This window comes from Castor canadensis, chromosome 11, assembly GCF_047511655.1.
Source record: "Castor canadensis chromosome 11, mCasCan1.hap1v2, whole genome shotgun sequence".
Lineage (NCBI taxonomy): Eukaryota > Metazoa > Chordata > Mammalia > Rodentia > Castoridae > Castor > Castor canadensis.
In genome coordinates, this window is record NC_133396.1 from 3848115 (window position 1) to 3864516 (window position 16402).

At 50.9% G+C, this 16402-nt stretch overlaps 1 protein-coding gene across 1 annotated transcript in view; it reads left to right on the plus strand.

Moving 5' to 3' along the window:
* Dnah17 (dynein axonemal heavy chain 17) overlaps positions 1–16402 on the plus strand; it is a 106485-nt gene that overhangs the window by 26894 nt on the left and 63189 nt on the right. Inside the window, exons 18-25 of the mRNA XM_074045000.1 lie at positions 995–1177; positions 3462–3716; positions 5580–5749; positions 6404–6626; positions 8033–8149; positions 8275–8361; positions 9997–10149; positions 14956–15204. Coding sequence (XP_073901101.1) covers positions 995–1177; positions 3462–3716; positions 5580–5749; positions 6404–6626; positions 8033–8149; positions 8275–8361; positions 9997–10149; positions 14956–15204 — 1437 coding nt within the window. The remainder of the gene's footprint in view (positions 1–994; positions 1178–3461; positions 3717–5579; positions 5750–6403; positions 6627–8032; positions 8150–8274; positions 8362–9996; positions 10150–14955; positions 15205–16402) is intronic.

Below are 16402 nucleotides of genomic sequence, written 5' to 3' on the forward strand. Positions count from 1 at the left end.
TTAACCTACTCACCCCTCTGCCTGGCCGAGCAGAGGCACCCAAGAGGGTATGCTGGTGAATTCCACAGAGGTGTGTTCTGCAAGGAGGTGACCTACTCCCTACCATGTCCTTTTCATTCCAAGGGCCCCCACATGATTCTGAACACAGCCAGTAAGTTGACATCAAAGCCCCCCACCATCCCACCAACAAGAAGGGAACTTGGCAGTGAGAGGCTCTTCTCCAAGTCATGGAGTGCAGATGAGTTGTGTTTGAGCTCAGTGTGCTCAGACACTGATAATTCAGCCCTTTCCAGTTGTGGAGAGCTTAGTGGGCTCAGGTCAATGGGGCCTTGGGTTTGGGAGAAGATTGCTGGTCATGGTATTGATTTTGGGGCCACCTGTGCCTTGGGACACACTGGTATGTGTGAATGTATGTGCTGGTGTGATGGGAAAAGCCCTAAGGTCAACCATGATCCCAGTTGCTCTTGGATGGGGCTAGCACCTGTAGCCCCACCAGAGACGACTGGGAGCAGACATGGTGTGGCAGGGCGTGAGCTTGGTTGATGGGAACCAAAGGGATGCAAGGGCTTGTCCAGTTGCTGTCACACCACCTTGTATGTGATTGGTTCGTTCATTCCTGACAGTAACCCAGAGAGGTGAGGCAACCCATGCTTCCATCCTGTAAAAGGGTGGTCCTTGTTTTTTATCTTTGGGAAACTGTGATGTTTCTGGCAACTCACCCAAGGCAGCTATGGGTTTTGAACTAAGTAATCCACCTCCTCATGCCTGCCTTCCCCCCAGCCTAGTCCCTGCCAACTTTGGGTCCCATGGCTGTGCGTTGGTCCCATGTGGATTGCCCAGATGGCAGCCCCCCAGGAAGCATGCTCACTGAAGTGGTCCAAGTCAGAGAAAGGTAGTTCCACCATACCTCGGATGGTGCCTGGCATTGACAGTCTGGGCTCTGAGAATTATTTGAAGCAGACCAAGTCATTGACCCCACAATGGCTTTTTTCAGGAGAGCGTGGCACCACTGTTTGAGATCCGTATGGAGCTAGACGAGGAGGGGCTGACCTTCAACCCGTCGTTGGAGATGGGATTGGAGGAGGGCTTCCTGGGGCTGATCGAAGGCCTGGTCAATGACCTCTACAATGTGGCCAGGCTCATACCCAGGCTGGCCAAGGGCAGAGTGAGCTACAAGGTCAGTCATGGTTTTCCATAGCTCTACTGGGTTTCCTTGTGGGCATCAATCATTTTTCTGTTGTGGAACTCCCTTCTAACTCAGCAATGCCTGCTTGTTTATATGGTACATGGTGATGGTTCTGAAGGTGATGAGGAGCTTGAAAGTTCCATCCCATCAGCTCCCCAGTAAACCCACTTTCTCTTTCTATGTCCTCCCCAAAGTGGCCTCTTGTCCACGGCCTGCCTGGGTCTCACTCCACAGCAAGACGCCAGGAGAGTAATTGCTCCCCTACCTCCTCCCAATGGTTCATTCTGTGTCATTTAGACACTGAGATTCTGTCTGCACTCAGGTGTTTTGACAAAGATGCCTTCTGTTGCTTTCTACACCATTTACTCCAAGTGCACTAAACCCTGTGCCAGGTCAGTTCTGCGTGCAGAAGTCACAGGCCACTCAGCAACCCCAAGGGCAGGTTGGAGCAGGTGTGTTGGTCAGGGCATTTGTTTGTACCCTAGAAACACAAAAATCAGAGAGGAAGGAGCTCACTCCCTGACCCATCCACACTAAGTCTGACTCAGAAAATGAGCCAGGGCAGAGAGATGGTCTTGATGTCATCAAGAGTTTATTAAGTTGTGGGACAAAGTTTATAATATGATTTCATTTGTTTAAACAAGCAAAAAAAAAAAAATCTGTATTTCTGTGAATATACTCCAAACTATTGAGTGCGTACTTATGGCAACCAGGATGGGGAAGCGGGGTATAGGGAGAGGGCAGGAGCACGAATGGGGCCTTTTATTTCAGAAATTTCTGCGTTGTTTGTATTTTCAACAGTCAGCATGTATTATTTGTAAAGCAAACAGTTACAGCAAGATGTTCCGTGCTATCAGGAAGGGGGGATGTGTGAGCACATGTTCGTGTGTATTTGCATGTGTGTGAGAGTGGGTACATTTGCACACACGTGCCTGTGTGTGCCTTGAATGTTTCTGTGTGTGTATGCATGTGTTGTGTGTGAATTGCGTGTTTGTGTGTGGTATGTTTGCATGTGTGTCTTATGTATTTGTATGTGTGTCTGTGCATGTTTTCATGTGAGTGCTTGTGTGTTTGCATATGTGTGCATACCTGCTTGTGTCTGTGAATGTTGTGCATGTGTGTACACATGTGTGTGCCTGTACCTATGCATGTGTTCATGGTATACAGTGCAATGAAGTGAGGACCCAAGAGGAAGGAGCTCACTCCCTGGGAAGATAGAGGTGGGCTTCTAAGGTGCACATCCAGAGAGACCCTCCTTGAGGGTGAGAGGAGCTTTCCAGGCCAACAGACTCAGGCAGAGAAAATGGCTGTGATCTGTGAGCCACGAGCAGGTGGTGTGCCTAGCCCTGGTACAACCAGCCAACTGTCCCAGAGTTCAGATAGTGTTTACCCCCATTACACAGATACCAGGCAAGGCAGTGCCCTCAGAATCAGGGTGCCTGGAGCTGCCCTCCACCTCAATCCAAGGGATGAGAGAGCAGGTTGATTTCAGGATCCAAGAGATGTTGTGGTTAGAACCACCCCGTCCAAGCTTTTACAGCACACATGCGAGCTGTCTCAGACACCCCAGGCCACCCAAGCAGGATGATTTAGAGCTGCATGGCTCAGTGTCAAGGTTCCTCCAAAGCCCAGCAGTGAGCTGCAGAGATGCTGCATCTGACATGGTACAGGGCAGTAGAAGACGGTCACAGGATGGGGAACCCAGGCAGCTGGGACCATGATCACTTCCCAGAGGACTGAGCACCACAGCATGGTGATAGAGAACCCAGGAGGTGTTTCCAGTGGGACACCAAGGAGACACACAGAGGAAATGGGGGTCAGGACAAGGAGATAACAGAGCATGGGGATCTCAGAGCAGAGAACACAGTGAAACCCAGGCCATCTGTCTAAAACACCAGTACCTAGGGAACTGGGCATGCTGCAGGGAGGCTGCAAGGAGAAAGCCTCCAGGCAGCCACTCCTGCCCACCCCACTTTGGGCTAGATTGCACCCCAGCCCACCCTGAATCTGGATCCCTCCTGTGGAGGTGGAAAAGGTGAGAAGAGAACACCTTGAAGCCAGCTGAGTCCTGGAATTGAGCTCACGTAAACCCAGAAGCACCAACATAGGCTTTCTGTCCCAGGAGTGTACTTTGCAGAGAGCAGAAGGGCCACAAGAAGGGTCTTCTGGCACGCGAGCCCCCGCTGAGAGCCTCTGCCCGTTGCAGAGGGTAAATTCTGAGTCACAGGAACAGGTCAAGTGCCTCATCCGTTGGTTTCTCTCTCACCCCTTCCAGACAGACCTGGAAGACATGACAGACCTCATGGAGATGAAGGAAGAAGTGTCCAGCCTGGTGGTCAACGCCATGAAGGAGGCTGAGGAGCACCAGGACTCCTTTGAGAGATACTCCTATCTCTGGATGGATGACCTCCAGGAGTTCATGAAGAATTTCCTGATCTTTGGGCATGCACCCACCGTGGAGGAATTGGACACCCGGACAGATGAGACCATCCCCAAGACGCCACCTACCCTCAATCAGTTTCAGCAGCAGGTGCGTATGAACCTGGCCTCCCCGTCTTTTGAGTCCTCCAGTAGAGGATTGCAGGGCTTGATTTCAAGCCTGGGTGAAGTAATGCAAGGTGGAGACTTTTCTTTTGACAACATAGTTTGTTACTCACAGTTCCCAAGAGGAGGGTGCCACGCCACACAGAGTCACATGGGGAAGCCCCAGAGTCAGTTAGGAGGCAGAGGGAGTGAAGGGCCTTTTTGCGGTTTCTACCAAAAGGAACCAACAGTTTGCAGGTGTGGGCCAACTCCTAGTAACAGTTTTTCTCCTGATCATGTGTCACATTTCCATGCTTCTTTACACGTCTTGCATTTTTAAAATACCCTCCTCCCAAATCATGTATATAAAAACAGTGGGGGCTGGACGCCTGTGGCTCTTGCCTGTAATCCTAGCTACTTGGGAGACTGAGATAGGGAGGATCGTGGTTTGAGGCCACCCCAGGCAAATAGTTTGTGAGACACCCCCCCCATCTCCAAAATAACCAGAGCAAAATGGACTGGAGGCTCAAGTGGTAGAGCACCTGCTTTGCAAATGTGAAGCCCTAAATTGAAATCCCAGTCCCACCAGAGAGAGAGAGTGAGAGAGAGAGAGAGAGAGAGAGAGAGAGAAGAAAACACAGTTAATACACAACTCTCCTACTTGTTCTTAAGGTGCAGTGAGAAAGGGAGCCCGTGAGCGAGAGTGACCCACCCCACAAGGAGGGGTGGCATTAGAGGGCCTAGGAAGAGTTAAAGGGGGCTCTTTGAGAGCCCCTTTGACCACAGTCACCTTTTTTTTTTAAGATATTGCATATAATTTTATTAGTGTAGATTTTTATTTTTTTAATTTTTATTTTATTCATATGTGCAGACATTGTTTGGGTCATTTCTCCCCCCTTCCCCCACCCCCTCCCTTACCCCCCCGCCCCCTCCCTCTCCCCCCCTACCCCCTCACTACCCGGCAGAAACTTTTGCCCTTATCTCTAATTTTGTTGTAGAGAGAATATAAGCAATAATAGGAAGGAACAAGGGTTTTTGCCAGTTGAGATAAGGATAGCAATACAGGAAGTTGACTCACATTGATTTCCTGTGCGTGGGTGTTACCTTCTAGGTTAATTCTTTTTGATCTCACCTTTTCTCTAGTTCCTGGTCCCCTTCTCCTATTGGCCTCAGTTGCTTTAAGTTATCTGCTTTAGTTTCTCTGCGTTGAGGGCAACAAATGCTAGCTAGTTTTTTAGGTGTCTTACCTATCCTCACCCCTCCCTTGTGTGCTCTCGCTTTTATCATGTGCTCAAACTCCAATCCCCTTGTTGTGTTTGCCCTTGATCTAATGTCCACATGTGAGGGAGAACATACGATTTTTGGTCTTTTGGGCCAGGCTAACCTCACTCAGAATGATGTTCTCCAATTCCATCCATTTACCGGCGAATGATAACATTTCGTTCTTCTTCATGGCTGCATAGAATTCCATTGTGTATAGATACCACATTTTCTTAATCCATTCATCAGTGGTGGGGCATCTTGGCTGTTTCCATAACTTGGCTATTGTGAATAGTGCCGCAATAAACATGGGTGTGCAGGTGCCTCTGCAGTCACCTTTTGAAGCTTTGTCTGCTCCTGCTCCAGAAGTCCTCCCAGTGCTGCTCTCTCTGACAGGCTGTCTTCTTTGGGGACAGACTTTTGGGGGCTACAGGAAGCCCTGGAGATGGGAGGAGAGAAAACACCTTGTAGTGTTGACCTCCTAAAAGCCACACACTGGGCCAGGTGGCTGCCCTCTGCAGTGGCCCCAGAGGACGAGTACCCACCCAGCCCCCAGCCACTCTGGAGCCCCACCTGGGGACCTTGACAGAGCCCAGCGACTGTTTTCCAGATCGACTCCTATGAGAAGCTGTACGAGGAGGTGTCCAAGTGTGAGAACACCAAGGTGTTCAACGGCTGGCTGCAGTGTGACTGCCGCCCCTTCAAACAGGCCCTGCTTAACACCATCAAGCGCTGGAGTTTCATGTTCAAGCGCTACCTGAGTGACCATGTCATCAACAGGTGGGCTGGCCCCACCCCCCTCCACCCCTCCAGGGACCCCTGCAGAGCCCAGGAAAGACACATGGGGTCAGAAATGGGGACTGTGGCTATGTCTGGTGTCACCTCTGGCGAGGCTTTGAGGGGAACCCCTCCAAGGGTGGGTTCCAGAGGAAAGTGTCACTGGCTGTGAGCAAATGCTCTGTCCCTTTGTCCAGCCCCCAATTGTTGAGTACGTACTGTGTCCAGACTCCTGCTGCTGAGGAGGGCTCGGGGAGCCTGGGGCCTGGCAAGAGGTTGATGTCGTGCAAAGCAACCAGCACCTGTAGAATGAGCGTCAGTGATCAGGATGGGTACCGGGCCAGGAGGGTGTGTCATCCAGCTGAGTCCCTCTGGGTAGCCAGCAAAGGCCTCTTTGAGCTGCAGCCTTAAGCTGGGGCTCACAGCCTTAAGCTGGATAGCTTAGCTGAGCTCAGCTATCCAGGCATGGGGGATGTCCAGGCAGCAGCTCAGCAAGCTGGTGGTTCCAAGACGGCAGCAGCAGTGCCTCCCCAGTCAGGGCCTTGCATGACAGCCAGGTACCCTTGAAGTGTCCCCCTCTGGTGGCCCCCACCCGTGCCCCATTGAGAGTGGGGCCCAGGAAGGACAGGACCATCACAAACTGCCCTTGTTCCTCAGTCTGGCTGACCTGGAAGCATTCATGAAAGTCGCCCGGATGGGCCTAACGAAGCACCTCAAGGAGGGTGACTATGATGGCCTCGTGGAAGTCATGGGGCACTTGATGAAGGTCAAGGAGAGGCAGGCATCAACCGACAGCATGTTCGAGCCTTTGAAGCAAACCATTGAGCTGCTCAAGACCTATGGGGAGGAGATGCCAGAGGAAATCTACCTGAAGCTGCAGGCAGGTGGCCACAGGTGGCAGGTGCCACCAGGCAAGGGGCGGGCTGGGTCCCAGACAGGTGGGGACACTGCAGTCTGGACACCTGCTGGACTCTGGATCCCCCAGGTGCTGAGGCGGGAGGAGGAGGCTTCTTGGAGCACAGGGGCACTGGAGGCAGCCTTCCAAAGCCAGAAGAGTCCCATTTGATTGTGTTATTGGGTTAAAATGCCTTCGTGGTCCACATCTTCTCCTGGGTACAGGGTCGTCCCCTAGCATAAAGGATGGTGGCAGGAATCCAAGGTCAGACAGAGGAGCTGGGGCCAGAAGCTGCCTTTGCTCAGCCATTTGCCACTAACTGAGACAATGTCTGTTGTCAGCATCAAGGAAGGTCTGTTCTGGCTGGGCTGGGGCTGAGCAGGGTGGGGAGCAGGGCTCCTCGGGGCCACCAAGGAGATGCCACCCCTTGCCACCTGTGTCTGGTCCTGGAGTTTTTGTCTCTTTCCAGACTCACCTGCCTTTCCTGTGTCCAGTCACACCAGGCCACTCCTTCTGCTCATATACACAGTGCCCAGATCCATAGCCCAGGGGTAACGGGGAAGGAGCCAGAAGGCAACTAGGGTGACCCATGCTGCCAAGGGTCCACCCTTATTTAGCTCTGGACTTTAAACAACAGGCATTGTGCCTGCCCCTGCCACCTTGCCCGAGGTCTAGCTGAAGCCTTAGGATTTGAGGCCAGTCTGGAGGGGCTCCTGGGCCACTCAGGGGATAATTGGGGTGTAGGAATGGCAGGTGAGGCTGATCGCTGCAGACAGCCCATGAGGGCCGTCGATCACAGAAGTGAGAACATCTCCTCCATTTGCAGGGAGAGTTAAAATATTTTATGATGATAAATAAAGTATCTGCCTAAGTGTCAAGAATTGGGAAATACAGAAATGTGTGATTGTTCGAGTCATTCTGGAAAGGTCGGTTTTGGCAGTGGAGGGCAGGTTAGAGGTTGCCAGGGGCTGGGGGAGGGGTACTGGGAAGAGAATTCCTTTATGGTTCCCTGCCTTGGTCACAGTGGATACACAGATAAAATTGCATAGGACTACACATACACGCACGCAAAAATGCACACAGGTGTCCACGCACACACAACCACATGTGAACACATGCACACACTCCCACGCCTGCACACGTGCACACACAAAAGCGGATTCATGTTCAAAGCCATGATAAGAAGAGAGTTGTCGTTCACAGAGGGTACCCTGCAGCTTCCTGGCTAGCTCACCATTGCAGGAGGCTGGACCAGGGGCGTAGGGGGGAACTTGGGCTTTTTTTGCAGCTTCCTGGGGGTGTGAAGTTATTTCCCAACTGCACGTTTAAAAAAAAAGAAAAAGAAGCAGACCCCCGCAACACAAGCACACACCGTGCCTTTGCCTCCTTAGGAGCTGCCGGAGCAGTGGACAAACACCAAGAAGCTGGCCATGCAGGTGAAGCAGAACGTGATCCCCCTCCAGGCCAACGAGGTCAGCACCCTACGACGGAAGTGCCAGCAATTCGAGGTGCCTCGCTCCGCGCCAGGCGGCAGCCGGGGGAGCAGCGGGACTGCCACCGCTCAGGTGCTCTGGGCCTGGAAGGGGCTGGGCGGCCCTCGGGCTGCAGCCGTGTCTCTGTGTTGCTCCCGCAGCTGAAGCAGCACGAGTTCAGGGAGAAGTTCAGACAAGAAGCCCCGTTCTCCTTCAGCAGCTCCGAGCCCTACAAGTCGCTCAATAAGGTATTCCTGTGCGAGGGTGAGACCGGGTAGCAACTCGGGAACCCCCAGGCTGGCCCATCTGTTCTCCAGCTGTTACTCTTGCAAGTCCAGAAAGGTGGTCACGATGGAACTGGCCTCTGGGTCAGTGTGTACATGTGTGTGTGTGCATGTGTGTGTGGCCTAAGCATCCCTCCCATTAACACTGTATCACACCACTAACACTGTATCTGCTCCAGGCCACAGCCCAAGCCCATCTGGACATCTGTGAGCCTTACAGACCTGTCCTGTCCCTCAACCTGGCTTCACCTCACTTGTTCCCAAAGCTGTCACCTGGACCTCACGCTCACCGCCTATCCCCTACTCCTTCCTCTCTCTGGCCCACCACATCCAGTCAGCTACCAAGCTCCCACATGTCCCCACTCTGTTCTCCTGTCCAAGTTGCATGGTCAGCATCTGGTGTACAAGTTCACAAAGTGTGGACCTGGCCACTCACTCAGGCTGGGGTGCCATGGACTCTTGTAGGGCAGGAGTACATGGGGTGCACAGGGCCCACGCCAGCCATCGCCCGTCTGCACCCAGCTCAGTACTCAGGGTCAGGGACCTCTGCTCACTCAGCAGTGCCTCAGGCTCCAGCAAACCTGAGCCCCAAGGCGACCTTGGGATTATGCCCAGGATTAAGGCTGTTACAAGGCAGTGTGTGTACATGCAGGAGCTGCCTTGGTTCCCACCTGGATCATTGAGTTGTGTGTATACACACACACACACACACACACACACACACACACGTGCGTACAAACTCATCCCTCGGCATCCACAGGGGACAGGTTCCAAGGACCCATGGATACAAAAATCCAGGTGTGCCCAGGTACCCGATATAGGATGTCGTAGTATTTGCAAAGGACTTGCACACACCCCCCTGTACACTTTACATCCTCTGTAGAGGATTTACAAGCCCTAACACGATGTCAGTGCAGTGTAAACACTTTTTCCACTATATTGTGTAGGGGACAATGACAAGAAAAGATCTATAAATGTTCAGCACAGATGCAATTTTTTTTCAAATGTTTTCAATCTGCATTTGGTTAACTCCAAGGATGTGAAACCTGCAGACACAAAGAGCCAGCTGTGTACAGATGCGACACCAAACCGTTCTTAGATGTTAATACTTAGTGATGGGATTTGAATTGACTAAGTTTTCTCCTCTTTGCCTATCTTTATGTTCTAATTTTTAAAGCAATCCAGCATTATTCATGTCTTTTTTTTTTTTTTGAGACAGGGTCTCGCTGTGTAGCCCAGGCTAGCCTGGAACTCCCAAATGCTGGGATTACAGACCTGTACCACCACACCAGACCTCGTGTCCTTTTTAATAAGATAAAGAGTATAGTTTGAAAATGGGGGAAATGCTGGGGAGTCAGGATATCCATCCCAGCAGGATTTATTCACAGTCCACTGAAAGTCTGCCCCAGCCCGTAGACGAGCAGGGTGAGGGCATCATGGGCAGAGCTGTGGCTGCTGCCTTATCGACTGAGTGTTGACCTCCATGGTGCACAGGTGTGGGGGGTCAGGGTGGAGAAAAGAGCGCAGGATGGTGGGGAGCAGGGTGGGGTGCAGTGCCTGGGCTGGGGGCGGCTTACTAACGGCCTCTCCCGCCCACAGCAACAAAAGAGCATCACGAACATGGAGGCTGTCATGGAGGCACTGTGCAAGTCCGGGAGCCTGTTCGAGGTCGCGGTCCCAGACTACAAGCAGCTGAAAGCTTGCCACAAGGAGGTCCGCCTGCTGAAGGAACTCTGGGACATGATCATGATGGTGAGGGGGCCTGGGAGGCAGGTGACGGGGGTTGAGGGGAGGGAGGAGGCGTGGGGAGGGGAAGAGGTTGGTGCTGCATGGGGCTGCACCTGGCACCAAGAGGGGCTGCCCCGGGGACCTCCCATTGTAAGAACACAATAACTGGTTTCCTGATCCTGGGGAGGCACCCAAAGGACCCCAAGCTGGCTCTCTCTCCTGGAGCACTTCTCTTGGCCTTTTTCTCTGTGTGGGATGTTGGCTCACCTTCCATCTACTGCCTCTCTTTTTTTCTGTCCTCCCTTCCCTTTTTCTTTTTCCTCCTCCTCCTCTTACTCTCTCTTATATCTCACTTCTCCTTAAAAAAAAATTTTTTAGCTCATGCCTATAATCCTAGCTACCTAGGAGGCAGAGACCACGAAGATCATGGTTCAAGGCCAACCCACGCAAAAAGTTCTTGAGACTCCATCTCAACCAACAGCTGTGCATGGTGGTTCACACCTATTATCCCAGCTACCCTGGGAAGCACAAACAGGAGGGTCACAGCGCAGGCCGCCCTCGGCATAACTCAAGATCCTATCTCAAAAATAACCAATGTAGCTAGGCGCCATGGCTCCTGCCTGTAATCCCAGCTACTCAGGAGGCAGAGATCAGGAGGATTGCGGTTCGAAGCCAGCCCAGGCAAACAGTTCACAAGACCATATCTCAAAAATACCCATCACAAAAAAGGGCTGGTGGAGTGGCTCAAGTGGTAGAGTGCCTGCCTAGTAAGTGTGAGGCCCTGAGTTCAAGCCCCAGTGCTGCCAAAAAGAAGAAAAAAAATTAAAGAAGGAATGCCACTTGTCTGAGTCCAAAATTCCCCATGCTGGATTTTTGCTGGTGATCTGATGAGATGCACTGGGCTGTGTTAAGAAAGCAAGCAGTGATGCCTTTGGTTTGGGTATCAGAGCAATACTGGCTTCATGAGTTGAAAAGTGTCCTCTCCTCTTTTATTTTCTTGAAGAGACTACTGAACTACTTAAACTGTTTTAAATCGATGAGGTTCGTTTTACAGGTAAGGATATGTCTGTCTTGGTGGATGGTTCTGCTTTTGTTGGGTGTAGGGTTCCCTGTTCACCAGGTCCTATCCACGGACTGCCTCGTCTGGTCCTGCAGCCTTGCTCACGCTCTGTCACAACTCTGAACTGTTGGGAGCGGGGGTTGGCGTCCCCCTCTGCAACTGTGATGTATTCAGCCGCATCAGCTTCTGCTTCCTGTATTTTGAGGCCCTGTGACTTAGGGTACACACGCTTGGGATTTTTGTATCTTCCTATGAGTCGACCATTTTTTTCCTTATGAAATATTCCTCTTTGCCTCTGGTCATTTTCTTTGCTCTAAAGTTGGCTTAATCTGATATTAATATAGCTCCTTCTGTTTTTTTGTTGATTGCTTTGATTAGTGTTGGCCATCGTCTACCTTTTTTCATTCTTTCAACTTCCCTACGCTGTTATATTTCAAGTGAGTTTCTTGTACACAGCGTATTACTGGATCACGTTTTTTTGTCTACACTGCCAGTCTCTGTCTTGTACCTGGTATATCTCCCCATTTACATTGAAGATAATTATTGACCTGTTAGGACTTACTCTGACATCTCGTTATTTGTTTTGTGTTTGTTTCTTCTGTTTCTTGTTCCTCTGCCTCTCTTTTCTTTTTTTTGAACATTGTTAGGAAATGTCTTGATTTTTTAGAGTGATTTTCAATAAACAGCTTGTATAATTTTCTCAGTATTTTTGTGTGTGTCTTACAGGGCATACATATAACATATTAGTCTACCATAGCAACATTTGATGGCTTTGGGTAGAGAGTGTAGGGATCCATTTAGGTCCCTTTGCCCTCTCCTCTGCTCCTTTAAATACAACCGTGTGGCATGTCTTCCTCAGAGCATGAGCGATTTTCCTTACTATTGTCTGGTTTGGTGTGGGTGACCAGGGTCCTCCATTGTGAGATGGCAGGCTGGGAAGCAGCAGGACTTCTCCATCTTGACAGAGCTGGGAGCACTGGCAAGCTGCCATTTTTGGTTTTCTCAGTTGCTTACACAACCCTGAAGGAATGGAAGTTTGTCTGGGTGGCAGAGGATGAAGTTCAGAGAAGAAGAGGCAGCGCAGGAGCCTGGGATCTTTCTGAGTAGGAGCAGGTCTGGGCTGGGTCACCTGTGTGCTGCATGTGAAGGAGGCCAGTGGGGGAGTCTTCTGAGCAGGACCACAGGACCTCGTCCTCCACACCCCCCTGTGTGTGTGGGGGCGGGGGGGGTGCACCTGTTTAACTTCTGCTGTCCTCTCTCCTCTTTGCTCATAGGTGTCCAAAAGTGTTCCAGCTCTTCTCTTATTTTCTGAGTGAACTTTAGGATAGTTTGCCAAGTGCTCCTCCCTGCCAAGAGAAAATTATTACAGTTTTAGGTGGAGTTGAGTCAACTCTGTGAACTTGTGTCGGGGGAATTTGTCTCTTGGCAGTGCTCAGGGCTCCCATACAGGAGCTGGCTCTGTCTCCTCATTTATTATTATTTTTTTAATACACCCCAGGAAAATACTGTGAATGTCTTCATTCTGGTTATACTGACTCTACATATTTTCTTGCTTTTTTTTTCTTTTAGCACCTAGGTTTGAACTCAGGGCCTTGTGCTTTCTAGGCAAGTGCTCTACTACCTGAATCATGTCCCCAGCCCTTTTTGCTTTAGGTTTTTTTTTTTTGGATAGGGTCTTGCGTTTTTTACCAGGCCAGCCTGGACTACAGTCCTACCTACACTTCCTGCATAGCTGGTATCACAGGAGTATACCACCATGCTCAGCTATTTTTTGAGTTGGAGTCTCACTAACTTTTGGGTAGACCTGGGCTGGCCTCCAACCACAATCTTACGGATCTCTGCCTCTATAAAAAAAGTAGCTGGGATTATAGACATGAGTCACTGAACCTGGTTACATATTTCTTACATAGAAGTAAATCCTTAGAGCCGTGGACTTGATCACATCCAGGCCTCAAGAGAGGGCACAAGTCAAAGCCTCTCGATGCTCTTTCTTTCACAGTTAGCTGAATCTGAGTCTCTATTGTGTGCATGGCATGCAGAACACTTTCACTGCCATCGGGGAGAAAGGGATGCTGCACGTCTTCAGTGCAAAAATCATTAGCACAAAACTGGGCATGGTGGCGCCCACCTGTAATCCTAGCACTCAGGAGGCTGAGGCAGGAGGATTGCCAGTTCCAAGCCAGCCCGGGCTGCGTAGCAAGACCCTGTCTCAAAACACAAACAAACAACAAATCATTAGCACAGTCAAGAGAATAAAGGGCACATTTCCCAGGAGATGATAAGCAAATTCTCCAAAACCGACTAGCCAGGGCACATTATAAGGACAGGACACGAACGGGATGAACCTACCCGAGAGGGATGGCTGATGGTTCTGCTAGGTATGAAGGTTTCGAGTCTTCCTATTCTGAGGGTAAACATCCCATAAGTACTGCCAGTTTGGTCTTTAGGGAACACAGAAGGTCGGCAAACCCCGGCTTCTCCACCTGTAGCACCTGCGTCCACAGTCGGACTCCATTAGGTAGAGGCCTCCGGCTTTGCAGTCATTTTCAGTGCACCCCCTTTTCTTTTCTCTTCTGTTTTGCAGTACTGAGGATTGAACTTAGCTTTTGCTGTGAGCACTCTGCCACTGGAGCTATGCCCCCAGCCCTTTTGCTTTGATTTTGGTGTTGAGATAGGGTCTGGCTAACTTTCCCTGGATCAGCCTCAAACTTGGAAGCCTCCTGTTTCTGTGTCTTGAGTATCAGCTGGAATTACAGGCATGTACCACCATACCCAGATTCAACCCATCCCAAATTTAAGAATGCAGGCTTCAAAATCTTCTGTCTCAGGCTGGGTGCATGGTTCAAGTGGTAGAATGTTTGCCTAGCAAGCACAAGCCCTGAGTTCAAATCACAATACCATTAAAAAAAAAAAAAATGGCCTGTACTGTAGGGTTCCCCCAGGTAGTTTGGTTTGTTTCTTATGGCCAGGAATGAAGTTTCTCCTCTGACATTTTTGTCAGTGGAAGCTCAGTTACTGTGCAGTGACAAACAGCCCTACAGATCTCTGCGTGTTGTGCTCCAAGCTGTCCTCGGGCAGCTGTCTGTCAAGAGTCAGCTCAACATTCCAGGCTGCGTTTCAATGTTGCCAAATGTTGGCGATTAAAGGCTCCTGTGCAGAAGTGCAGGCCAAGGTGAATTACACGGCCATTCCCAAAAGCGAGGGGAACCAGGTCCTTTTCAGCAGTAGAAAGGCTCCAACACAGGTTTTTGCCCAAATGCATTTTTTTTTTGCAGTACTTGGACTTGAGCCCAGGACCTACACCTTGAGCCACTCCACCAGCTCTTTGTTGTGATTCTTTTTTTCTTGCGAACTATTTGCCTGGGCTGGCTTTGAACCACGATCCTCCTGATCTCTGCCTCCTGAGTAGCCAGGATTACAGGCATGAGCCACTGGCACCTGGCTGCCCGAGTACATTTTAACTGCTTTTATTTTCTTTTTCTTTTCTTCCTGGGGTGGGGAGCAGTACTGGTGTTTGAACTCAGGCTTTGTGCTTGCTAGGCAAGCACTGTACCACTTGAGCCATGTCCCCAGCCCTTGAGCCACTCCCCTCCCAGCTCCTGTTAATTGCTGTGTTTCTGACACAATGGTTGATTTCCTTTCCTTGGTGCCCTGAACTCTGGTTTGAGTTGTAGGAATTCCTGCCCCAGAGCGGTGTGGCAGGGTGGCAGGCGTGTCTTCCCGAGGGCTTGTTGACGAAGCCAGGAGGTCAACAAGCATTCCCATGGCAGGTCAACACCAGCATCGATGACTGGAAGACCACCAAGTGGAAAGACATCAACGTGGAGCAAATGGACATAGACTTCAAAAAATTCGCCAAGGACGTGAGGTCTTTGGACAAAGAGATGAAGGCCTGGGACGCCTTCGTGGGGCTTGACAACACCGTGAGAAACATAATCACGTCCTTGCGTGCCGTGAGCGAGCTGCAAAACCCCGCCATCCGGGACCGCCACTGGCAACAGCTCATGCAGGCCACCCAGGTACTGCCACCGGCCCTGGGATGGCGGAGGGGGCAGCCTCTGGCAGCCAGCCCTGCTATGGGATGGGCTGGCTGGAGTTGCTCCACCTGGTGCCCATAAAACCAGACGTGGACAGGGTTGGCTTCCATCACGCCAAGCTCCAAGCGCAGAGGGGCTTGCGTGATTTTGTGCAAAACTTAGTAAGTTTCACTTTTTTTTTTTTTTTAAATGGTGCTGGGGCCGGAAGCCAGAGCCTTGTGCATGCTAGGCAAGGGCACTACCAGTGAGCTACACCCCGAGTCCTTTTGTTTTTGTTTTTGAGGTAGGGTTTTGCTAACTTTGCCTGGGTTGACCTGGAACCTGGTGATTCTCCTTCCTCTACCTCCCGAGTAGCTGGGATTGCAGATATGTACCACCATGCTCGGCTGACACTCAGAAATTTTCAAACAGGACTCTGCGTGTTCATCTTGCATTGGGCTCTGCAGATTACATAGCCAGTCCTGGGTGAAGGTTGAATAGCTATAGGATTCAGGAAGTTTGGATCACGAGTTCAAGACCAGCCTAGGCTATACAAAGTGATGGGGTCCCAGGAGCAAAAAGTCCTGCACCCAGAAATTTCCAGGGATATCCTGTAGATTCTGGCCTTGACACCCACAGAAAGAAGAAGGCATATGCTCACTGTCAGCTGCTCCTAGTGGCAGCTCAGCCAACGCCCTGCACAGATGTCAAGGACACAGAAAAGTTGGCCCTGCATTCAAGGCAGCAAAAGGCGAAAGAGCACAGAATGCTGTTATGGGAGAGGAAAAACTTATTTCTCCTTCCACCCACCTTAGGTTCACTGGGTGGAGCTCTGTAAATTAGCCTGAAAGGCAGATTAACAAAGGAAGGCAGGCGGGGGAGTGTGAACATGCACACCGTACACACAGTCGAGATGCCAGGGCTGGTTAGCACCTGGCTTTTCGGCAGTGATGGGGCTGTCACGTGGGAAGGCAGGTGTGGGGGCCTCGGCGGGGGCACAAGGAGAGCTGTAGCTCCTGTCTTTGCAGCTGTCCTCTGCCCTGGCTGGGATCCTGCAGGTCCTGGCTGTCCCAGGTGGCTTACTTCTGTCCTTCCCTACAGCAGGGAGGGGGGCACCTGGACAAATGTGTGTGCTGCTTTTAGGCAAACAGCAGAGGGCAGAGAGCTTTGCGCATACCTATTCTCAGTTACCTCAGCTCAA